The sequence below is a fragment of the Taurulus bubalis genome, assembly GCF_910589615.1.
Source record: "Taurulus bubalis genome assembly, chromosome: 20".
Lineage (NCBI taxonomy): Eukaryota > Metazoa > Chordata > Actinopteri > Perciformes > Cottidae > Taurulus > Taurulus bubalis.
This window is the reverse complement of record NC_136608.1, coordinates 13,220,309-13,241,038: the sequence shown is the minus strand read 5'-3', so window position 1 is coordinate 13,241,038 and position 20,730 is coordinate 13,220,309. Positions and strand designations below refer to the sequence as shown.

Below are 20,730 nucleotides of genomic sequence, written 5' to 3'. Positions count from 1 at the left end.
TGAATTGGGAAAAATGTGACGCCATTAATTATTATTGATCCAACCAAGATGCAGTCCAGAACGGCTTGTTGGAATTGAGGGATTTCATCATGTACAAAATGTTGCTAAAACAGAAAATACCAGCTTTACGCTTCATCATACACACCAAGACCAGACATTCCTTGCTTCCTTAGTACCATCCCTATCATTTTTCAGACTTTACTATGTTTTTTATTGCTAATTACATGGCTATTTCTGGCCTTTAAAAAAAAAAAAATCATTGCCTCAACTGGTAGACTTATGCAAGTGATTATTCATAAGGGGTAAACATTGCTTGGCTCTCAGGGGTCAAAAGGGTTACGGACACATTTTATAGAGTCTATAGAAATAACTCTTCAATCGTGTACTTTAACCCCTTCAGGCTCGACAGAGAGAGAAGATGAACGAGGAGCACAACAAGCGACTCTCGGACACGGTGGACCGGCTCCTCACGGAGTCCAACGAGCGGCTTCAGCTCCACCTGAAGGAGAGGATGGCGGCTCTGGAGGAGAAGGTAGAAGCCGGCTGTCGATATCCGTTCTGTCCACTGAATGTCAAGAGGAGGTGGATCTTCTCACCTCTGACCCCCCCCTCTTCTCTTTGCAGAATATGTTAATCCAAGACTCTGAAGGTTACAGGAAACAGTACGAAGATTCAATCCACGAAAAAGTAGGTCGCAGAGATCAATGAATGATGACCACGTCTTTTTCTTTGATCTCCTACATTTTACATGAGGTTGCTTTAATAAGTGCATTTTAAATAGAGGAATAATGAGGTTAGTTTTGGGCAATATTTTATATTCATAAAACGCTGCAGTTGAATAATCATGGGGAAAGATAATGAGATGAATTCCACAAGCAGTATGGAAAGCACTAGAAAGTGTCACGATGTCAGATAGTACACAGCAATATGAGGATTATTAACCCCAAAGGCTCTCAGTCGACATGCTCCGTTACGACCACCGTGTGATTCACCGCCCTGTGATGACGTCTTGTCAAATCGTTTCGTGCAGACACATCTGGCGGAGGAGATCGACAAACTGAGATCAGAGCTGGACCAATTCAGATTGAGGGCAGGCTCCCTCACAGAACCCACCTTGTCACGGTACGATGGCTGTGTGTGTGGGGGGGGGGAGGGGTGTGTGTGGGTGTGTATTAAGGTTTGACTTATATGAGTTTTTTGCTGGCCTGTAATGTTTTAACACTGAAGCCATGTATGACTTTGGACCACCGGATCCTGAAACGCTCCACTGAACTTTTCCCAACGTTTTGTTATTGCATGGCACGTATGCAGTTTACAATGATAAGGGGTCACATGTACAACTCTATACACTTTTTCTTCTTCTTTTTTTGTGTTATCTTTGAAACAATGGGTCCCTGATTGACAAAAGTAGACAAAAAACTGTCCACTCATTTCTAGGCGGCTATCGGTGGTTTTGCTAGCTGAAATGTAGCTGTAGCGTTAGCTCACTGAGTTAGTTGAAAACACAGTTTCCATTTGTTGAATTTAAAAGCAGAAATGTTGTGAAAGGGGTGTTTGGTCAGTGGCTTTAAGGGGAGGGGTTTAGTGAACAGTCAATAGGTTTCAGTGGATTAGCATCAGCAGCACATATGTACTGCCACAGGACAATCTGCAACACATTATGCATGATTTAGCCGTTAAATTGACAACCAATACGTACAAAGACCGTTTGAATCAGTCTGATGTTTCTCAGATATGGGTCCAAACTAAATTCTATTTTAATTCACTGGAGTTCGGGGGTACGTAACAGGATGCACATGCAATATTGGAAAGCAGATAGATAGATAGTCTCTCTCCAGTAGCAGTCCTGGTATTTTTACCTTCACCGATGAAACAATTTGCTCTGCACTATTGTTAGATACACTAGTACCTCTGAACTCTTCATATTTATTCTTGGATGTTTTCTGGCTTCCTTTTTATGCTGCATGAAGTTCTAATATTACAGTTCTGATGTGTTGACTGCAGCAGCCTTAATCTCCTCCATAGACAAACAATTTGCAGCCATAGAGGCATGCATAATGAACGCTGGTCCTTCAAGAAGTAAACTTAACACCACATCATTGTGACTATTAGGTACGCTTGAGGTACCCAAACACAAGATTTGATTGGTTTACTCTCTGCATTACTGTCAACATTACCATATCATTTTTGTTGTGTCTCATACTTTGAATATGGAGTCAATATTGAATGCTCACAGGATTCACAAAGGTATTTCCTGTTGTACTTGTGCCTGTCCACTTCAATATGTTCAATGCACACACAAAGTATATAATGCAAAACATACCGATGGTTATGTTGTCGAACGTTATTAGAATCATAATATGGCTAGCTAGCTAATTATCCTAGATTGTCTGTTAGCATTATATAGCTAACTTGTGAGCTAACGCTAGTGTTAAATGCCACATCGCTAACATAGCAAGCATTTATAACTTTACTTTTTTTTTAAATTAGTTTCTAAGTGCAGGAATGTAACACCCAAATATGTTTTTGATGAAAATTGCAAATACTTTTATATATACTGTATATCTGTTGCGATTTGTTTTTTTGAATCTATTGACAATAATAACTACTTCTTTGTGCATTCAAAATGTTTTTATGAAGAGACTGATTAAACTCCATATTTTTAGTCTCCTTCATAGCTCAGGCAAAGTCTTTGTGTAAGAGATGCTGTCTATCTTCAAGATATTTTAGTGGAGGCACACTTTAGGAAACTTGAGGCGTAACATTACTCATTCAAAGTTGTTTCTCAGGTCTCATCTGGACACGTCGACTGAGCTGCGATTCTCGATGGGATCTCTGGCTGAAACCCAGTCGGACCACTACCGTTCAGCCAAGGTCATCCGGCGACCACGGAGAGGTCGAATGGGTCTGCATGAAACCAAGGTGAGCCACAGTCTTTATTAGTCTGCCTTCGATCTGTCTGCGCCTTAATAGTAAAACGCTTCTGTTTCTACTTTTAGCTCGGCTACTTCTAAACAGTTAGAAATTGGCACAGCCCGTATAATTAACCTTTGGTGAGGATGCTAAAATCCGATTAGCATCTTGTGTTTTTATTGCCTCGAGAATCCTAAATCCTACATTATGTTCGATATTTATTAAGGCACTTTAAACTGGATCATAGTATTAAGAGCAAACACGGGGAGAGATAAAGGCAAGTTAAGACTTGTGAAAGATCGGTTTCAATAATTTAATCAGCCCGTATCATCGCTCTTTAAAGTAACATATATATTGTATTATGCGCCAGAAGGGGAGGAGTCCAGACTATCCTCTAACAGGATTAAATTCATATTACAACAAATACATGGTTCCAATGGTAAATGGTGTCCCATTTTTAATTTAATGTAAGGTTTAAGGGAGACGATAAACTCGCCAAGGGAATATACGTTATTTTAGTGGATCATTATGTGTGCTCTCTACAACTAAGAAGGTATTAAAGATTAAGAGGGCATTTAGTTAGTTAAATTTGGGTGCATTTGTCACCTCCAATTATTTTGAGAAAAGTGATAAGGTACGAGTGTATAGGGACTGCATCACCTCCTCATGAGAATTCTCATTACATGAGAGAAAATGTTACGGTAATTATCTGTAAAAACATGTATTAAATATGAATTTATAGATACTGCTCTTCATATTCTGTCCCCGTCTCGGTGTGCAGGCGAAGTCGCTGGGGGAGCACGAATGGCGCTCGCAGCAGCTCGGGGTTCTGGGAGGCCACCACTTCGAGAGCGACACGGAGATGTCCGACATCGATGACGACGACCGGGAAACGATGTTCAGCTCCATGGACATGCTCTCGCCCGGCGGCCACTCTGACGCACAAACTCTGGCCATGATGCTGCAGGAGCAGCTGGACGCCATCAACAAGGAGATTCGGTACCTGACACGCTGCAGTATTCAATATATATATATGAAAAGGGCCAGATTCCCACATGTATTGATTTGCTTCCTGTACTTATTGTGTTCCTTATCAATTGTACTTTTAACAAAGTCAGCGCTTAAAATGTTTTTAAGATCTTGTCCTGGAAAGCTTTGCTTTTTTATTCCGTTTTGCAGATTACTTTTCTGATTTAAGGGTCCTGCTGTTGGATTAAGCCCCGTTTCCTTTTTTAGGAATGTACCTTATTCGTGACTTGTTATGGAAATTCCACCCAATATTACATTTCCACCCAATTGAGTTTCTATTCATCGCTGTAAGAAGCAGAAAACAGATCACAGAGAAGCTTTTCAAACCAAACCTGCAGCATAATCCACCCATCTGCCCTTTTTTATCAAAATGTTCATGCTCATAATTTCCTCTAAATATCCTACAATATGGCTTGACTGAATTGTGATGCTCACACGGCCGTATCGTTGTTCTTTCAGCACGTCTGCAGGTCGCTCTTCCTGCCTAAGAGCCAAACACTTTCCTCTTATGCTAAATGTTGCAGGAAATGGGATCTGCCTCCTGCTTGTTAATGCTGTAATTATCGTGTGCTGATATGTATTCATAACCCCGGGCGCAACTCCACTTAGTTCTTAATTTCAAGGGCTTTTTTTTTGTGGCTTTTGGTCTTTTCTAATTTACATCCCTGTCAATAGACACAGTGTCACATTTCCTTCAGGAAGAGTTCATCTACATCTGATGGCGGATAAAGATCATGAATACAAAGAGTCGAGTTCTCGGCTAATTACAAAGTTAAACCCGGTGTATGGGCACAATTTATGATCTGACTTTAAGTCTTTTTTATCTTCTCACTTTGGCCTTTAATTAGTTTGCCTAATTTAATGGGATTTATTCGGTAAATCTCCTGAAATCCACCTCCAAAGATAAGATTAAATGCTGATATAAAGAGTCCATATCTTTCAGTCAAGCTGGAAATGATCACTGATACGTCACTGTACTGTATATAAGCTCTTTATTGCAAACTCTTTATGACAATGTGACTTGAAGACGCATACTTCCTGCTGACTTTTCCCCTCGTGTCCTCCCTCCGCCTCTCCCAAGGCTGATCCAGGAAGAGAAGGAGTCGACGGAGCTGCGGGCCGAGGAGATTGAGAACCGGGTGGCCAGCGTCAGCCTCGAGGGCCTCAACCTGGCTCGAATGCACCACCACGGGGCCTCCATCACCGCCTCGGCCACCGCCTCCTCCTTGACCTCCTCCTCCCCGCCCAGCGGACGCTCCACCCCCAAACTTGATCCTCGAAGCCCGGCCCGCGATATGGAGCGCATGGGGGTCATGACGCTGGTAAGTTGCTTGACTGCATGGAGGCCACGTCTCCCGCTCTCCCTGGAAGCGTCAGTACAGGAGGTCACATCCACAGAATGACCCTCTCGCTAACCGCTAGAGAAGCAGCTATTGTTTCCTTCAAAATAGATATTCACATTTGTCTCTCGACAGATTTCTGGAGGAGAGCTTTGATTAAAAAGAAGCCTTTCTTACTTCCATGGGTTGTTGATGAAACTATTAACATAATAACTGGCAGGTCTTCATTGGAGTTCACTGAAGAGACACAACCTGAGCTCTTTAACCCCAGAGCACAAAACATCTCATGCAAGATGAAATTGGTCAGCCGAATTTTTATTTTTTATTCGTATCCGTTCGTCATATTACATATTTACATGAAATTTGGTCTCTGCATTTAACCCATCCTAAGGAGCAGTGGGCTGCTGTTAAGCGCCCAGGGAGCAATTGTGGGTTGAGTGTCTTTCTCAAGGACACTTCAACATGCAGACTATGGGCAGACTGGGGATGGAACTGACCACGCTCATTATATATTGTGACCTTTAGCATCACGTCCAGCGGTACGCTAGTTTTTGTAACGCCAGAACGCAGCATCAAGATGTCTTATGCCACCGGGTTCAAACTCATGCAGGCAAGTTGTGTCTGAGAGATCCCACTGATGAAATGACTGATGACCCGTCTCATTACAAGAGCAGCAGCTCGTGTGAAATGTGACATGTTTTTCTACGAGGCGCCAAATTGCAAAAGCGACCGTCTGTTTCCGATTTCAGTCTGCGGGGCCGTGATTGACGGGCCAGAAATGTCTTTTAGGCCAGAAGGGATTTGATTTCCTCGCATCACACAGAAACTTTTGGGTTTTAGTAAAAGTCTGAGCGTCTCGGTTTCAGGAGTTTATTTTTAGAGATTGTGCCACTTTTATAAGTAAGTGTAGAATATTTCTCGCGCTCTTGTGCAAAGGCGGCCGAATGTCCACAGCAGCTTATGCGTCGCATTGGCTGGCGGATGGATGGTCAGTGTAAACACTGAACCGTACTGTGCACAGGACCTAAAGGTGAGCCAGCTGTTCCGCCCCCGAGTCTCTCTGCATGTTAAGCCGTATATATGAATGTTTTAAGGCTCCCTGCATGGTGTTAGCGTGCAGAGAAAGTGGTGACAGAAACTCTCTGGCTCTGTCAGCTGTCATCGTGCAACCCAGATGTCAGAAATCGGGGGATGGCTTGCAGTTCCTCCAAGAATAGCAAGTAATATGTTTTACAGCTCAGTTCTCTCCACGCTGACTGGAGGCTGAAACACTCCAGATGTGCACCACCAAGGAGATTGTTTTTGACACTGATGAAATAGAAATTGTCCAAGAGGCTTTGATTTTATTGATCGGTCAAATGACCTGTTTACCAATCCCTCGCCTGTATTGATCTGTGAGGTGATGATCTGATATTGGGCAAAGGCTCATAAGCATCTAATGGTGTCTGATGATACAACAAATGAGCCAATAGTCTTTCATTTATCACCAGAATGGAAATGTTTGTTGTCCCTGCTTTAACACGTGGATATTGACAATTGTTTTCTCTGCCCAACAGCCCAGTGATCTGAGGAAACACAGGAGAAAGGTACACACGGTGTCATGTGATGATACGGTCGCTATAGATGCGTGATTTACTCGCGTCTAACCGCACCTTTCTGTGCCGGCGTCCCCTCAGATCGCGGCGGTGGACGAGGACGGCCGCGAGGACAAGGCCACCATCAAGTGTGAGACGTCGCCCCCCGCAACGCCACGCAGCGTCCGAATGACACACACACTGCCCGCCTCCTCGCACAATGACGCACGAGGGTAAGTGTCGGTGGAGTCGTTTCTGTGTTGAATGTTTGGACTACTTCTGATTAGAGGATTTGTTTTTAGTGTATGTGCTTCTCTATCTTGGATGTAAATGATCTTATTCCTTGTAAGATGTGAGCTTGATGTACTGGTACAGTTAGCGCCGCCTGTTTTGGCTTTTGGACGGAAATGAGACGGTTTATTTCGAAGTTTCCAATTTCGCAGCAATTTTGCCGTGCATAATTTCTCAGCGCACTCGAGATAATCTGGGTCCCGGCAGTAGCAGCTATATTAGATGAGTCTTCAGAAGATGGCGTGGATGAATGAGCTTAAAAAGTGCAGTTGGGGAAAGCAGCAAATACTTTGAGGATACTGCACAGGGAAAAGAAGTGAGCTGGAAATACACATTGATGTACACATATGTACTAGGAACTGCCTATTTTTCACAAGATTGCTAATGAAAATCTAAAAAAAACTGAAAGTGAAATGCACCTGGAAGCTTTACTCGTGTTTGCGTCCTCAGGATCGTGTCGTCTCTGGAGGCGGAGGCCAGCGCACTGAGCAGTGTAGCCAGCAGCCAGGACTCGCTCCACAAGCAGCCGAAGAAGAAGGGCATCAAATCCTCCATCGGACGGCTTTTTGGCAAGAAGGAGAAGGGCAGGATGGCACATATGGCACACAGACATGTCATGTTAGATCCACAAGGTGAGCCCTGGAGACTTGTTTCAACAATACTGATGCAAGAGGATGATGCCTCACTTCATACTTCGTTTGATGGACTAGTTTGTACCGACATCCCAGATGTGTGTCGTTGTCAGGGTAGAGATGTCAGGGTGGTATTACTGCACAATAGTCACCTGCATCAGAATCAGACAAACTTAATGCATCATATCTGTGATGTCAGTGGTGAACGGCATTGGGTTAATTGTATCAAATTTTGTATTTAAAAGAAATATTGTAATGGCATTGTATACCAAAGCAGAGCAGCTTAGCAATTTAATAATGCAACAGATGTGTTATTGTATGATGAGTATTTGATTAATATTGTAAAAAAAACACTGAAAATACAATTTTGTTTTCCAATACATCTATATTCATCTACGTCACATATTTTTATTTTTTATTTTATAATTTTCGGCTCTTATTCGTCTGTTAAAATTCTTTAAATTACACTTAAAATGCATGCTTTCTTCCTACTACTTTGATTTATTTTTAAATGTACAGCTCTTTGATCTGCATAGACTGTATGAAATGGGCTATACAAATAAATACTATTATTATATTCTAATATTCATATAATATTAATCGGAGGCAAAAATAGCTCTTAACAGTTTTAGTATTTATTTATTTCATATCATACTTCAGACTGTATTCACTCATTCCTCTTCTCTCAGCGACCATGATGGACCCAGACATGGCGGGCCAGGAAATGGGGACGGGCAAGCTGGGAACTCAGGCCGAGAAGGACCGCCGGTTGAAAAAGAAGTAAGCTTTGTCCAAAAGAACCATCACTAAGTCGCCAAACGCAGACGTCCAAATAGTTCCTATCCGCAGCCCACGCACACTAATGGCCTCATTATAAAGAGAAGCGTTGTTTATGGAAGTCTTCTCGCTTTATGCTTTTAGACCTTTCACCGCTACATCACAGTATACAGTCCAATCTGACCTTTGACACACAGACAGGCCATTACCTTCCAGCCCTCTCCCTCTGCGAAAGCACAGGATGCTCTTTATGCAACACCGAAACATCCCACAGTGATCGATTGAAAGCAGAAGCTGGATCAGCATCCGGGGGCGCAGAGATCGGCCTCCCTGTATTCAGACCCGGAGCCAAAGTCAGACTATTGATCCGGGCAGAAAACCCAATTAATCTCACAAAGCTGCTTTGTCAATTTTGGAAGCTATAGATGGCTTTCCCAAACCCACTACGCATAGATTACACCCGCGGTCAGGTTTTCTCTGCCCTGCAGGAAAAGAGGGAAACCCTCCCCTCGCAAATCAAATCTTTCTGCAGAATGTATGAGTGTGTATGTGTGTGTGTGTGCATTTGCCATGCCCAATGCCAAATGATGAATGTCATTTGCTCGAAGTGCACATCGAGTTGTCACGACCAATAACTTTGCCTCCCATGTAGTCGATAGAGAGTGTCGTTTGTTGTGCGTTGACAAATGTGTTGTTTTTCCCTCCACTGCACTGACTTCTTCATAGCGGTGTCCGGGGATTAAGGCCACACCCCCCCGCAGCCACCTTGCATCTTGGCGCCTCCTCCACACCGCATGCCATTCTGATTCTGCCTGCACTATTTCCATTTCAGCATCTTGATCGATCAATACCGCCGTGGTTCTCATTGTCGGTGTGCAGTTTTCCGATTCCTCTTCTTTTTGTTTTGTTTTTCCTCGAGAGGCGACGACAGAGTACCTGAATGTAACTGAGCATCTGAATGTGAGGCCATGCAGAGGGTCTTGCTGTGTTTCAGTGCATTTCTCATTCCCTCTGCTGCACGAGATGTGGTCAGGACTGCATTGTAGAAGATGTATTCATTCTTTGACTGGTCTACAGATGCTCCTGTAAACGAATGTCCTCCATCGTGAGATATATATATGTATGTATATATGTGTGTGTGTGCGTGTGTGTGTGTTTTTGTTTAGAGCCGTAGCGTTAACTGCCGATTAAGTCATTAACATTTGTGTACTTTTGTCTCCCCGTCGCTCTCTCTCTCTCTTCTTTGCTCTCTGATTCTCTCCTCTCTTACCCTTCCTCTCCCTCTCATCATCCTCTGACTCTAACAAAGCGGGTAAGTTGTGAGGATGTATAACTGACCTCCTGGATATGACCACTGTCTCAGCCATTTTTGCCCCCGTCTGCCATCTCTCCCGTCTGTCCGCCCCATGCGTCCTCTCCCGAAAATGACCAGTGCCAAACGCTGACGTCTCTCATCTATCTATACGTGTCTTCTCTATCCCTCGTGGCTGTTAACGACGCCATTGCGCTCTTTCTTTCTTTCTTTTTTGTTCATTTACCATCTGAAGACGTTTCTTCCCCCCTTTTTACAGTTGTGTGGCAGCTGCATCCCTGGCTGGACAGAGAATGTGCCGCCGCTAAAACTGGGGCCCAATTTTCAAACCCCGGAATGTCTTCCTCTCCTTTTTATATGTGTCTCTCGATCTATTTGTGTGAAATAACCAGCTGTAATATCTGGTTATGGGAAATGTTCTTTTTGTTTGTATGATTTATCATAACTGTTTCCTTACTTCCCTTTCCCCAGCTATGTTCAGTGGCTGTATTTCTCCATACGTAAAACAAAAAAAACATGAGCGATCATGTGCTGGGATAGATGAGACAGTGATTGTACCTGGTTGTGTTTGGACCAACACATTGTATCCGTGCCATGTATGCTGTGTTTAAGCGCCCTTTCACTGTACTGAGGCCTTCAACGCTCCGAGCGCTGCATGTCCCTCATGGTTATTGATAAGCAAAACTCTTTCCATTTGTCAAGTTCTTTTTTTGACACCGCACTCAGGGAAAGCGTTGTTGTCATGAAATGTCTTCACCGAATAGAATAAGCGTTGTTTCTGCCGTGTGGGTGTGAGTCCTGTGTGTCGGGCTTTTTTTTGGGGGGGGCTGTTTGTAAGTTCTTCCGTGTCTCGCCCAAGTGTGGGAGGATTCGGGCACAGCGCAGATAACTCGGTGCTCCGTGCAAAAGCCTCCGAATAGACCAGCAGCGTCTGTTCGCTGCTCTTTTGTCGACGAGGCGCAATTCACAACGCTCTGAGGGAGTCGGCACCGGCGACCGAGGCAAAACAAAATGCCACTCGGCCCAAAAAAATTTTAAACATGGACCGCAGCCCAGACACTGTGATGAAACGATGCTTTTTAAAATAACCCTGCTGCGCGATTCAAAAAACTGCATCCACAAAAGTATCAGTGAACGAGCTCTCTCTGCAGAATATACTGGGAGTGGCTGAACTGGGATCAGTCGGGGCAATTGTGCTTCGATGAGCAATGTAGTGTTCCCTGCAGCTCAGTGCATCCCAGGGGGATCAGTGTGTTGTTGTATCTGCACTCAGAGAGCACGTGCAGAACGAGAGGGCTGGACTACATGGAGAAAATCAAACACTTGTGCCATGTTACGATCTAAGACAATAGTCTCATTATCAATATTATATCAATATATTGACCAGGGCTGGTCCTCGTAGCAGTGAATGTGTGTGTCTCTGCGAGCGTAGCCACCATTGTGCGCTCTCCGGCAGCACAGAGATGAATGATAAAACGCGGCCGTTACAACACTGAGATAAAAATATGTTTGAGTGCTCTCCCCTCATGTATTTGCACACACACACGCGCACACACTCCTGTTCACACACACACACATAAATTACACTGTGACTGCAGGGATTTGTGAAAAGCTGTGTGCAGGAGTGAGCGTGTGAGAGAGCTTATACGGGTGTGGTGTTGCATCGGCGTGAGGAAATGTGTGTTGCTTGTGATGTGAAGTCCATGTGTTCACACCAGGTCTCCTCTGTCCCCGCCCCCAGGCACGAGCTGCTGGAGGAGGCCAGGAGAAAGGGCTTACCTTTCGCCCAGTGGGACGGCCCAACGGTTGTAGCCTGGCTGGAGGTAAGAAGACTTTTAGTTTGGGGATTTTGATTGCAAATAAACTTACCTGCAAGGTACCGAAGGTGCATGTGAAGACTGAAGAGCTGTGCTTCTCCTGCTCAGAAGCTTCCTGTTGACTTGGCCTCCGTTTACCTCACAGTTAACTATGTGTGTCTTTAAATAACGTGCAGAATATTGCACAGAATTTAGACTAAATGGAGTCCCATTTACTTTCGGGTTTACCATGCATGAATGTCATGGGAAGTTTGATATCAAATATTCACTGTTACACATCTTTGACTTGATTAAATGAGCCATTTAATATATGTTAATTGCAACCTGTTTTGATATTGTTAGTTTGCTTGGATCCATTATGGGTGATTTCAAAAATCAGTTTTAATAGTAGTAACCAATAGTAACATCAATACCTTTAAACTGTATTGTTGTAGTAAATAGGTTCCCTTGCCTCATATTTTTGGACTAACTAACACGTTGGACTACAGAGTAGAAAAAGATCAAACTGTGGAAACTCTACTGCCCCCTGATGTTCAGTGGATGACCTACAGCCACCAGCCAGCTCATGACTCCACCAGACCTCAATGTTCCAGTTATTGATAGTTATTGAGCTGCTGCTAAGGCAGAATGTTGTGCTACTGTTACGCATTGTATTCTTTGCCAGATTGCAAATCCTTTGACGCAAAAAAAGTACTTCTTTATATTTTGGTGAAATGAAATCAATCGTTTTTATCAAATAAACCACATCATGTCCAAGAGCTCCTACTGCTTTCAATCCAGCCAAACATTCATGCCGTTCTCTCGCTTGTCTCCTCTCCTCTCCTTTCCTAAAGCTGTGGTTGGGAATGCCGGCCTGGTACGTGGCGGCGTGCCGCGCCAACGTGAAGAGCGGCGCCATCATGTCGGCCCTCTCCGACACCGAGATCCAGAGGGAGATCGGCATCAGTAACCCTCTGCACCGCCTCAAACTGCGCCTGGCCATCCAGGAGATGGTCTCCCTCACAAGCCCCTCGGCACCGCCCACCTCCAGAACCGTGAGTTGGACCGGAAAAATATGGGAACGTGGCCGCAGGCTGGGAAGCTCAGTCGTACGAGCATTTGTTGAGCTGATCAAGAAGAAGATGATGGAATAATAATAATATCTAAATTAGTTTAGAAACGACACCCATTTCTTACTGAAAATGAAGATCAGATAAGATCAGAGACACTTAAATAGCTGCTGGAATAAGCAGCAGCCTGTTAGCTTAGCACAAAGACTGGAATGTAAAAAATCTGAATAACACAACCACAAAAAGTCAGCAAATAAAACCAAAGAATTACAATTTGGTGTTTGATAGGTGGGTATTATTTAAAAGATTTTACAGCATGACCAGCTGTTTCTAGTCTTTTTTCTCTCTCTTGAATTGAAAGCCAGAGCACTAACACTCCTCTCACTCCTGTCCCGTTTATTAGCTTGAATTACTTTAGTAAAAATAATGTCCGCGTCCATGATCAGCTCTGACAAATGTCCGTATCCCTGATCGTCTCCTCTGCGTTCATGCACAACGCCTCCAGACATGAGCGCCGCGCGCGTTGGCAAACGACAACAGTCAACATGATGAACACGGCCAGCACATTTATAATCAGACGGTCTTCATCATAAGTAAGTCAGTATTGCGGTGGGAGTCGGTGATGGCCTTGTTTTGTGGAACACCGCTCCTGTGTGTACTGTAAGCTAGCTCTCCAGTTATTCCACATGGTAATTAGCATGCGGCCTCCAATAGCTAACTCGGCGTCATGCTGAAGGTACACGTGCACAAACGTCGCAGACAATACGCATCACGCCGGCGTGAGACGTTGTGATGATGTGCGCCGCATGCAGTAGTCGTAACCCGTGAGCTCTTGCACTCTCTCCGTCTTCCCCCCGTCGTAAAACGCCACCGGCGGCACTCTTTTACGCTCTCACCCATGTTCCCCCTTTACCTCACCCCTCTCATCGACCACTTAGCTCCACTTCCAAACCTCATAAAACGTTCATTACGCGGAGCACTCAACGCCACGCGTCCGATCACAAACACCCCCCACCCCCAACCTGTGAAGGGCCCTCAGCCTCCTTGTTGCATTTAAAAGCCACCCACCTTTAACAGACGGGGTTAATTGGCCTTGTGAATGTGGGCTATGTGGAGCAGAAAATGCCAGAGGTGAAAAAGAACGTGTCGCTATTGCAAACAGGAGCCCCCTCAACATGTGGTTGAGGAAGTGCTCCCATCGTTAGCCGCCATGTGCCTCGCTGTCAATGCAGAACTACTGTTGCTCCAGAATAAAGGGTCGATTCACACAAACCCCCCCCCAAAAAAGTGACTAGTGAGATTCCTGCCTCATTAAAACACGGCGCACTGTCAACAGTTTTGATTGTAACTGCTTTCTACCAATAGAAATAATCCCCATTGACTACTCACCGCATGAACTGGCCCTTTACTAGTAGAATATAGACGGAGAGGGATGAGTAATGTGGTGTTTGTGTCTCTGTTGGTGTCAATGGAACTAATTTATTTGTTCTTCCTCGTCGTGCATGGTTAGCTGTGTGTTATTTGTACTGTATGCCTAAACGTGACGTTCTGTGCTGTACTTGTGTTGTTGTCCTCTTCGTGTGCCCCCTTGACCCCTGGCGGGTTCGGGGGCCAGTTCATGATCTGACTGTGATGCTATAACACTATTGGCTTACAGTGGTGCTGCTCTTCTTCTTTAACACTGCTTGCCCCTCCTACCGGACCTCTACTACCAACCCTGCTGCTGCTGCTGCTGCTGCTCTGTCTCTTGGGCTCCGCCCCCTGTAGGCGTCAGGCAATGTATGGGTGACCCATGAGGAGATGGAGACCATGGCTGCTCCTTCCAAAACGGTCAGTCCCCTTGCGTCCTTTGTCCGTCACCCTTTTTCCTTTCTCTGTCAGTCATGTGCGTCCGGTGTGAGAGCGGAGGTTGAATGATGAGAGACCTGGTTGGGGACGGATGGAGAACCCACTTAACCCCTTTACCTGAAGCCTTTTGTCGCCGATGATGGCTCTAGTTCATTTCCATTGTGAAAGATATTGTTTATATCTGGTCACACCACCCACAAACTCCCAACACACCAGATCTCTAAAAGTTGTTTAACAGCTTTTAGCTTCGACGGGTCTGGAGGCGAGTCTGCCGGAGATCAAGCTGGATGCTAAAATGCAGCATAAGAACTCTCGAGATCTGTTGTGCAGAGGGAGTTGAACTTCGACTTCATTGTGAGACTATTCAAAAGTATTTGTGTTGTGTGGTAGATGTTTCATTGTGTGCCATGGAATGAAGGTAATACATTGTGATCATTTCATTTTAATTAGTAGAATAAATAACTGGAATATTTCCCATTTCTTCATCTCTGACTTCAGGACCTGCACAACGCTTACAGACAATCTTGTATCATTTTTTTAAGACAGCATTGTTCACCCATCAGCAACCTTTTTCCAAACTAAATGCAAACTGCCAGGTCACAGCTGAGGGCAAAAAGCAGTAACTTCCACAAGCGTTTTACCATATTCTCGTCATTAGTGATGGTTTGTAAAAAAGGGTTAGCAAAAATAAACTCTCTCCTCTTAGACGTAGGAGCACTACGACTAAAGTCAACAAAAAGCGTATGTAGATAGATTTTCTAGATATAATAGGCACTGCTTTAATTGTCCGTTTCCTTTATTCATTCAGCGTGCACTTTGTTGGCTTAATTAAGCCTTTCTCAGCAGTCGCATTTTAAGTAGTGTTTGTGTGCAGCTGCAGGAGCAATCAGATCCCAGAGGACCTTCATTTCCTGTCGTAAATTAACTTTTTTTTCCTTTTCCTTGTTTCAAATCAGAAGTCTGACTCTGAGGAGGGCAGCTGGGCACAGGTAAGGGAAACCCCACTGTTGTTGTCGTTCTCGCATTTAGGTACTCATTAAAAGGTTGTTTATTACAGGTTCAATCTTAGCGGCCGATATGAACGCGTATCCGCGTCAGTCGCTTTTGTGAGCTTCTGAATGACCGATGACCTTTTCCATCAGACTCTAGCTTATGGTGACATGAACCACGAGTGGATAGGGAACGAGTGGCTGCCTAGTCTCGGACTACCTCAGTACCGCAGCTACTTCATGGAGTGCCTGGTGGACGCGCGCATGCTGGACCACCTCACCAAGAAGGACCTGAGGGTGCAGCTCAAAATGGTGGACAGCTTCCACAGGTACTGGACTCCTCTCACCTGCATCATCAGTCATAGATTTCATAGATTATATGTCAAACTTGAGACTGGGAATGGTTTTCATCTGTTTCTGTAGCTCTTTCCGTCACATGACTATGTATATGTGTGATTTTCTAACCCCCAGAACGAGTTTACAGTATGGGATCATGGGTCTGAAGAAGCTCAACTACGACAGGAAGGAACTGGAGAGGCGCAGGGAGCACAGTCAGCATGAAATGCGAGGCAAGTGCAGAAAAAATACTAAATAAAAACAGCTTAACAAACCATAGCAAGATGCTACAAATGAATAAGAGATGAAGGTGAGCTTTATGTGTTTATTTGTGTGTGCGTAGACGTTCTGGTGTGGAGTAACGAGCGGGTCATCCGCTGGGTGCAGAGCATCGGCCTGAGGGATTACGCCAACATCCTGTTTGAGAGCGGTGTACACGGAGCTCTGGTCGCCTTGGACGACAACTTTGACTACAGCAGTCTGGCGCTGCTCCTCCAGATCCCCAACCAAAACACTCAGGTACTCCAGCGACTTTTAAAACTCTGAAAGCGACAAGCAACTGTTTGGAATTCAAATTAAGGTTAGCCAAAAAGAAATCGGATGTCCTTCAGCGATGTCTGGTCTGAAAACACACAGTCGGTATATCACTTTTCCACACTTCCTTCGATCAGAAGATCGGCGGTTTGACTTTCATGTTTAATATGCCAAAGTTAAGGCAATTAAAAGGTGCTGAATATGGGAAGAAGTATCATCCGTCACCAGCGTCAGTCCAAAAGTAGAGGCATGTTGGCACCGGCCTTCAGAAAGCTGGTCCAACATAAATCAGAACATGCAGATTTGCCAACTGTCACTCTGGCAGTTCGCCCTGTGAATTTTCTCTGCTCATCTCATCTATAAAAAAAAAAATAAAAAAAAAAGGTAAACAAAATGGATGTGCAGCGCAAATAACGTCATGTGTCAGCAGCCATTCTGCTAAAAATAACCGGCTTTGTGAAAACCAGAATGTGTTTGTTTTTGTTTTTTTCTTCAGGCACGTCAGATTCTGGAGCGAGAGTACAATAACATGCTGGCGCTGGGAACCGACAGGAGACTGGATGAGGTGGGCTCAACCATTATCCGTGAATGTCAGCATATTAATGTCGTGACGAACAAAGCTTATCAGTCTTTTCAACAGCCCTCGCAACAATAACACGCTCTTACCGACCCTATTCATAGTCAAGATTGTCAAACATAATTAATTAGCTCGTGTTGTCAAATCAGAGATTATTTTTAAAGATCTTTAATTATGGTTCTTAAGGGTAAATGAAGCTGCCCCGTCGTCGATGCACCGAAAGCACAAACTGTCGATTTAATTGTCCCAGACTGATGATGTGATTACGATGCATCTAGTAAACAAACAATGCGACAAGTCTGCACTAGCAAAGCCAGAAAGGGGAATTTATTTTAGTGCAGCGGTGTAGACAATTAGCTTTTTATATTAATGTTTTAAACTTAAAACTATTTGCAAGATAAGACCATGCGTCATCTCCCCCCTGAGGTAACGGAGAAAATCGATGACTTTGGTTTCTTTAACACGGTGAAAGTGAAGTGTTTTCCCTGCATGACTGATGAGCTATTATTATTTAATGTATATTTAAGTTTTACAGTTTGGGGCCTTAAAAAAAAAATAAGTTACTGAAGCTGCAGATCTGCTGAGACCCTCAGCTCCTTTAAATCCAGATTGAAGATGTTTCTGTTAGCTGTTGCCTTTAATTGAACCAGATTCAACGATATTAATCAAGTTCTGCATCTCACTACTGCATTTTATTTCTTAAACTGCACTGTAACTTGTCTTCTATTTTTTGCTTTTTGACTGTTTTTAATGTTTTAATGAATGTTCTTAATTGTTTTTTTTAATCTTGTTTTCTTCTGCAACATGTTTTGATGCTTTTAATGGCTTTATGTGAAGCACTTTGAATCTCCTAGTTCTTTAAATGTGCTGTACAAATAAACTTGCCTTGATATTCCTCCATCCATCAGTGTGACGACAAAGACTTCCGGGGGCCATCGTGGAGGAGGCAGTTCCAGCCGCGAGACTGTCACGGTATAAGTATGATGCCCGGGTCAGCAGACACGCTCCCTGCTGGATTCCGTCTCACCACCTCGTCCGGTCACTCCCGAAGATTGCCACCCGAGGGTAAGTCCCCCGCCGCTGCACCTCAAGTCACCTCTATCCATTGGTAGACGTTAAAACAGGTTAAAGCCACCTGCTGCACTGGCGGACCAAAAGCAGCACGCCTGAGCCCCCTGCTGTGTTGTGACCATGTCTCTTGTTCTCTCCGACTCTGTGACGGCTGCTCTGCAGTCCTCTATGAGGCGCTGGACGACAGTCCTGACGACATGTATTTGGATTGGTTTCAAGGTCAGCTATGTCCCCTCCGAGGGTTCTGGGCTTGTTGGCCCCTGCGTGTCTTTATTATTCTACATATACTCCCTCCTCGTCACATGGTCTCTGCCAAACCACTGTCCGGCTGTTATCTCTCCCCCTTTTCTTTGTGGTCTCTCGCCCTCGCCTCTCTCTCTTACTCTCGAGTCTCTTGATAGCCAACTCCCAAGGGTGGGGGTGTTCTGTAAAGTGGCACAAAAGAAATAGTCGTGTTTAGTCACCCTGGTTGTAAAAGAGAGGGTGTCAAGTTCTGGGCTTGCTGGTGTGACCCCTTGACGTTACAGTAAAACCAAAAGGTGGCTGGAGCGAGCGGTGCTATGTAAGTTGGCCTGAATCAGGAGGTTTACATGGGTACGTCCTCGATGTCGCAAGAACTCAAACTGACAGTTTGCGTCATCCCTCATCCCTCTGCTGTTAAGCGAGAACACCGGCTGGAATGGGCTTTCATTAAAGGGTCATTCCGGGGTTATTACAACTCGGTTCTTGCTTTTGAAGTTTTGGCCATCGTTTTTTTTAAGTATTTAAGTAAATGTTCAGATCATGTCACAGTCAGACAGTTCGTAAAACTATTCATCCAGATTATCCAAACCATTTAATTTGGAGGTGTATAACGAACAGTTTGGACAAAAATGGTGCGGTTTGCATTTATTTTCTCTTCCTACACACGTCTTAAATAGTCTTTCCAACTTCTGGCTGTTCATGTTTTTTTTTCCCTTCATACATATGTATGTATTTATACCCAGGTCTTAGCAATTGACTCGACGTAGTTCAAAGTTACGCGTGCCAATTGCACCGATGGCCAAAACGATATCAACTCAAGCTTTCAATGGCATGAGCTCAGCTTTAGTTTAGTTTGACTGAGCAAACTAAACTAAAGCGCCTGCTCAGAGACCCGAGTTGTAATGAGCTGGAGACGATCGTTTAAAGGGATGCCGAGTGCATCGGCAACCGCGTCTTTACAAAGGACGCCGCCCGAGTTGCGATACATGAACGGAAAACCATCCCGCTGCTCGGATTTTGCCCGGTGTTCTCCTCTAACAAGGTGTCGGTGTTCCCAGTGACACTGAAACAGTCGTCCCGTGTTCCTCTGTCTCGACTCTGTCCTCCCCGGTCTGTGACGTCCTCAATGCGCTCAAAAACGGAGACTTCCTTTGAGTGTGCGATACATGGCTTTCTCCTCTCGAGGGTGACGCTAACAAGTACGAGAGAGAAGCGCTTTGCTTGTGATCTCACTCGTTGAGGACGTCTAATCGTGTGTTTAAGGTGTTTGACACAGTGGAGGAATGTTTCCTTCTCAGTCTGATGAGGAGCTTTTCATATTTAGGCTTAAAAAACATGTCTCTTTCGTTGTCTCCCCGTACAGTCGGACCCTCAACAGTGCAGCGGCTGGACAGCTCCACGGTGAGAACCTACTCCTGCTGATTGGCGGAAGAGAGGGACCTTAAACTGTACGCTGTATGTAACACAACACTCGGTTCAATACACAGCTTCTTCTTTTTTGGGGGGGGGGTTTTGGTTTTCAACGACTCGGCGACTTGCGTGCAGTGTTTTTGCCAAGAAGCTGCGAGAAGGTGGTAGGAGCCGGCAGGGCTAGCAGCGAGCCACCTTATCGTACCGATTAATGTCCGTCCAAAATAAACCGATGAGTCATGCTCTGCTCCAAGCTTCAAATAAACGATGAGGTCAGTGTCTTTCACACAGACGGTTATAACGAGGATGAACAACAACAGTGACAAGCTGATGCAAGATGAGAAGACTGTAGCGTGAAGACAGGAGACTCATTACTACTTCCTGTAGAACAGTTCTAGTCCATAAGTAAACTTCTGACATGCAATATCATGACTTTTATGGGGTTTTGTGCCACCTTATACTATGACTTATTTCAACATATGGCTTTTTTTTTTTTAACTTTCTTTGACATACGATATATGACTTATTTCAAAAGTTTTTTTCCACACGCTCGGCTATGACTTCTCTATTTTTTTTTTATATACTAAACGACTTATTCCGACATGCTATACCATGACATTTTTTACTTTGGTGCGCTGTACTGTGACTTTTTTCGCCACGTTAAACTGTGACTTTTACATTTTATTTTTGACACGCTATACTATGACTTATTTAGAAACTTTTGACACGCTAGGCTATGACTTTCTATGACTTGTTTTTATACTGTGACTTCTAAGGCCTTCAAGTACTCCCACACAACACAAAAATCGACATCCTAGTTCAGCGAGAGGAGCAAAGGGTTGTAGAGCGGTCTGAGTATTTCTTTTTCTTCCGCTGCTGGAAGACGTCACAATGAATGCAGCATTTGCGACTTCCTTGATTTCTGACTCAACTTTTTGTATATTGTTTCCAAAACCCTCAAACAGTATGAATTTGGAGATCACAGTTC

At 44.3% G+C, this 20,730-nt stretch overlaps 1 protein-coding gene across 7 annotated transcripts in view; it reads left to right on the top strand.

The window, feature by feature from the left end:
* The window catches only part of ppfia2 (PTPRF interacting protein alpha 2), a gene marked incomplete at both ends in the record, with an annotated part of 127,496 nt that extends 107,742 nt beyond the window's left edge, over positions 1-19,754 (top strand). For 4 of the 7 annotated variants that reach the window (XM_079236006.1, XM_079236004.1, XM_079236005.1 and 1 more), the window contains 21 exons: positions 401-532; positions 625-687; positions 1,031-1,122; positions 2,790-2,922; positions 3,695-3,912; positions 5,024-5,264; positions 6,839-6,868; positions 6,959-7,089; positions 7,598-7,779; positions 8,469-8,559; positions 11,610-11,691; positions 12,519-12,719; positions 14,502-14,564; positions 15,539-15,571; positions 15,725-15,900; positions 16,043-16,140; positions 16,251-16,426; positions 16,938-17,006; positions 17,927-18,083; positions 18,252-18,308; positions 19,696-19,754. In XM_079236006.1, the coding sequence (XP_079092132.1) occupies positions 401-532; positions 625-687; positions 1,031-1,122; positions 2,790-2,922; positions 3,695-3,912; positions 5,024-5,264; positions 6,839-6,868; positions 6,959-7,089; positions 7,598-7,779; positions 8,469-8,559; positions 11,610-11,691; positions 12,519-12,719; positions 14,502-14,564; positions 15,539-15,571; positions 15,725-15,900; positions 16,043-16,140; positions 16,251-16,426; positions 16,938-17,006; positions 17,927-18,083; positions 18,252-18,308; positions 19,696-19,754 (2,484 nt within the window). Of the gene's footprint in view, positions 1-400; positions 533-624; positions 688-1,030; positions 1,138-2,789; positions 2,923-3,694; positions 3,913-5,023; positions 5,265-6,838; positions 6,869-6,958; positions 7,090-7,597; positions 7,780-8,468; positions 8,560-11,609; positions 11,692-12,518; positions 12,720-14,501; positions 14,565-15,538; positions 15,572-15,724; positions 15,901-16,042; positions 16,141-16,250; positions 16,427-16,937; positions 17,007-17,926; positions 18,084-18,251; positions 18,309-19,695 lie in introns of all 7 variants that reach the window. The other 3 variants (XM_079236009.1, XM_079236008.1, XM_079236007.1) reach the window with 3 other exon arrangements.
* Between the last annotated feature and the right edge of the window lie 976 nt (positions 19,755-20,730).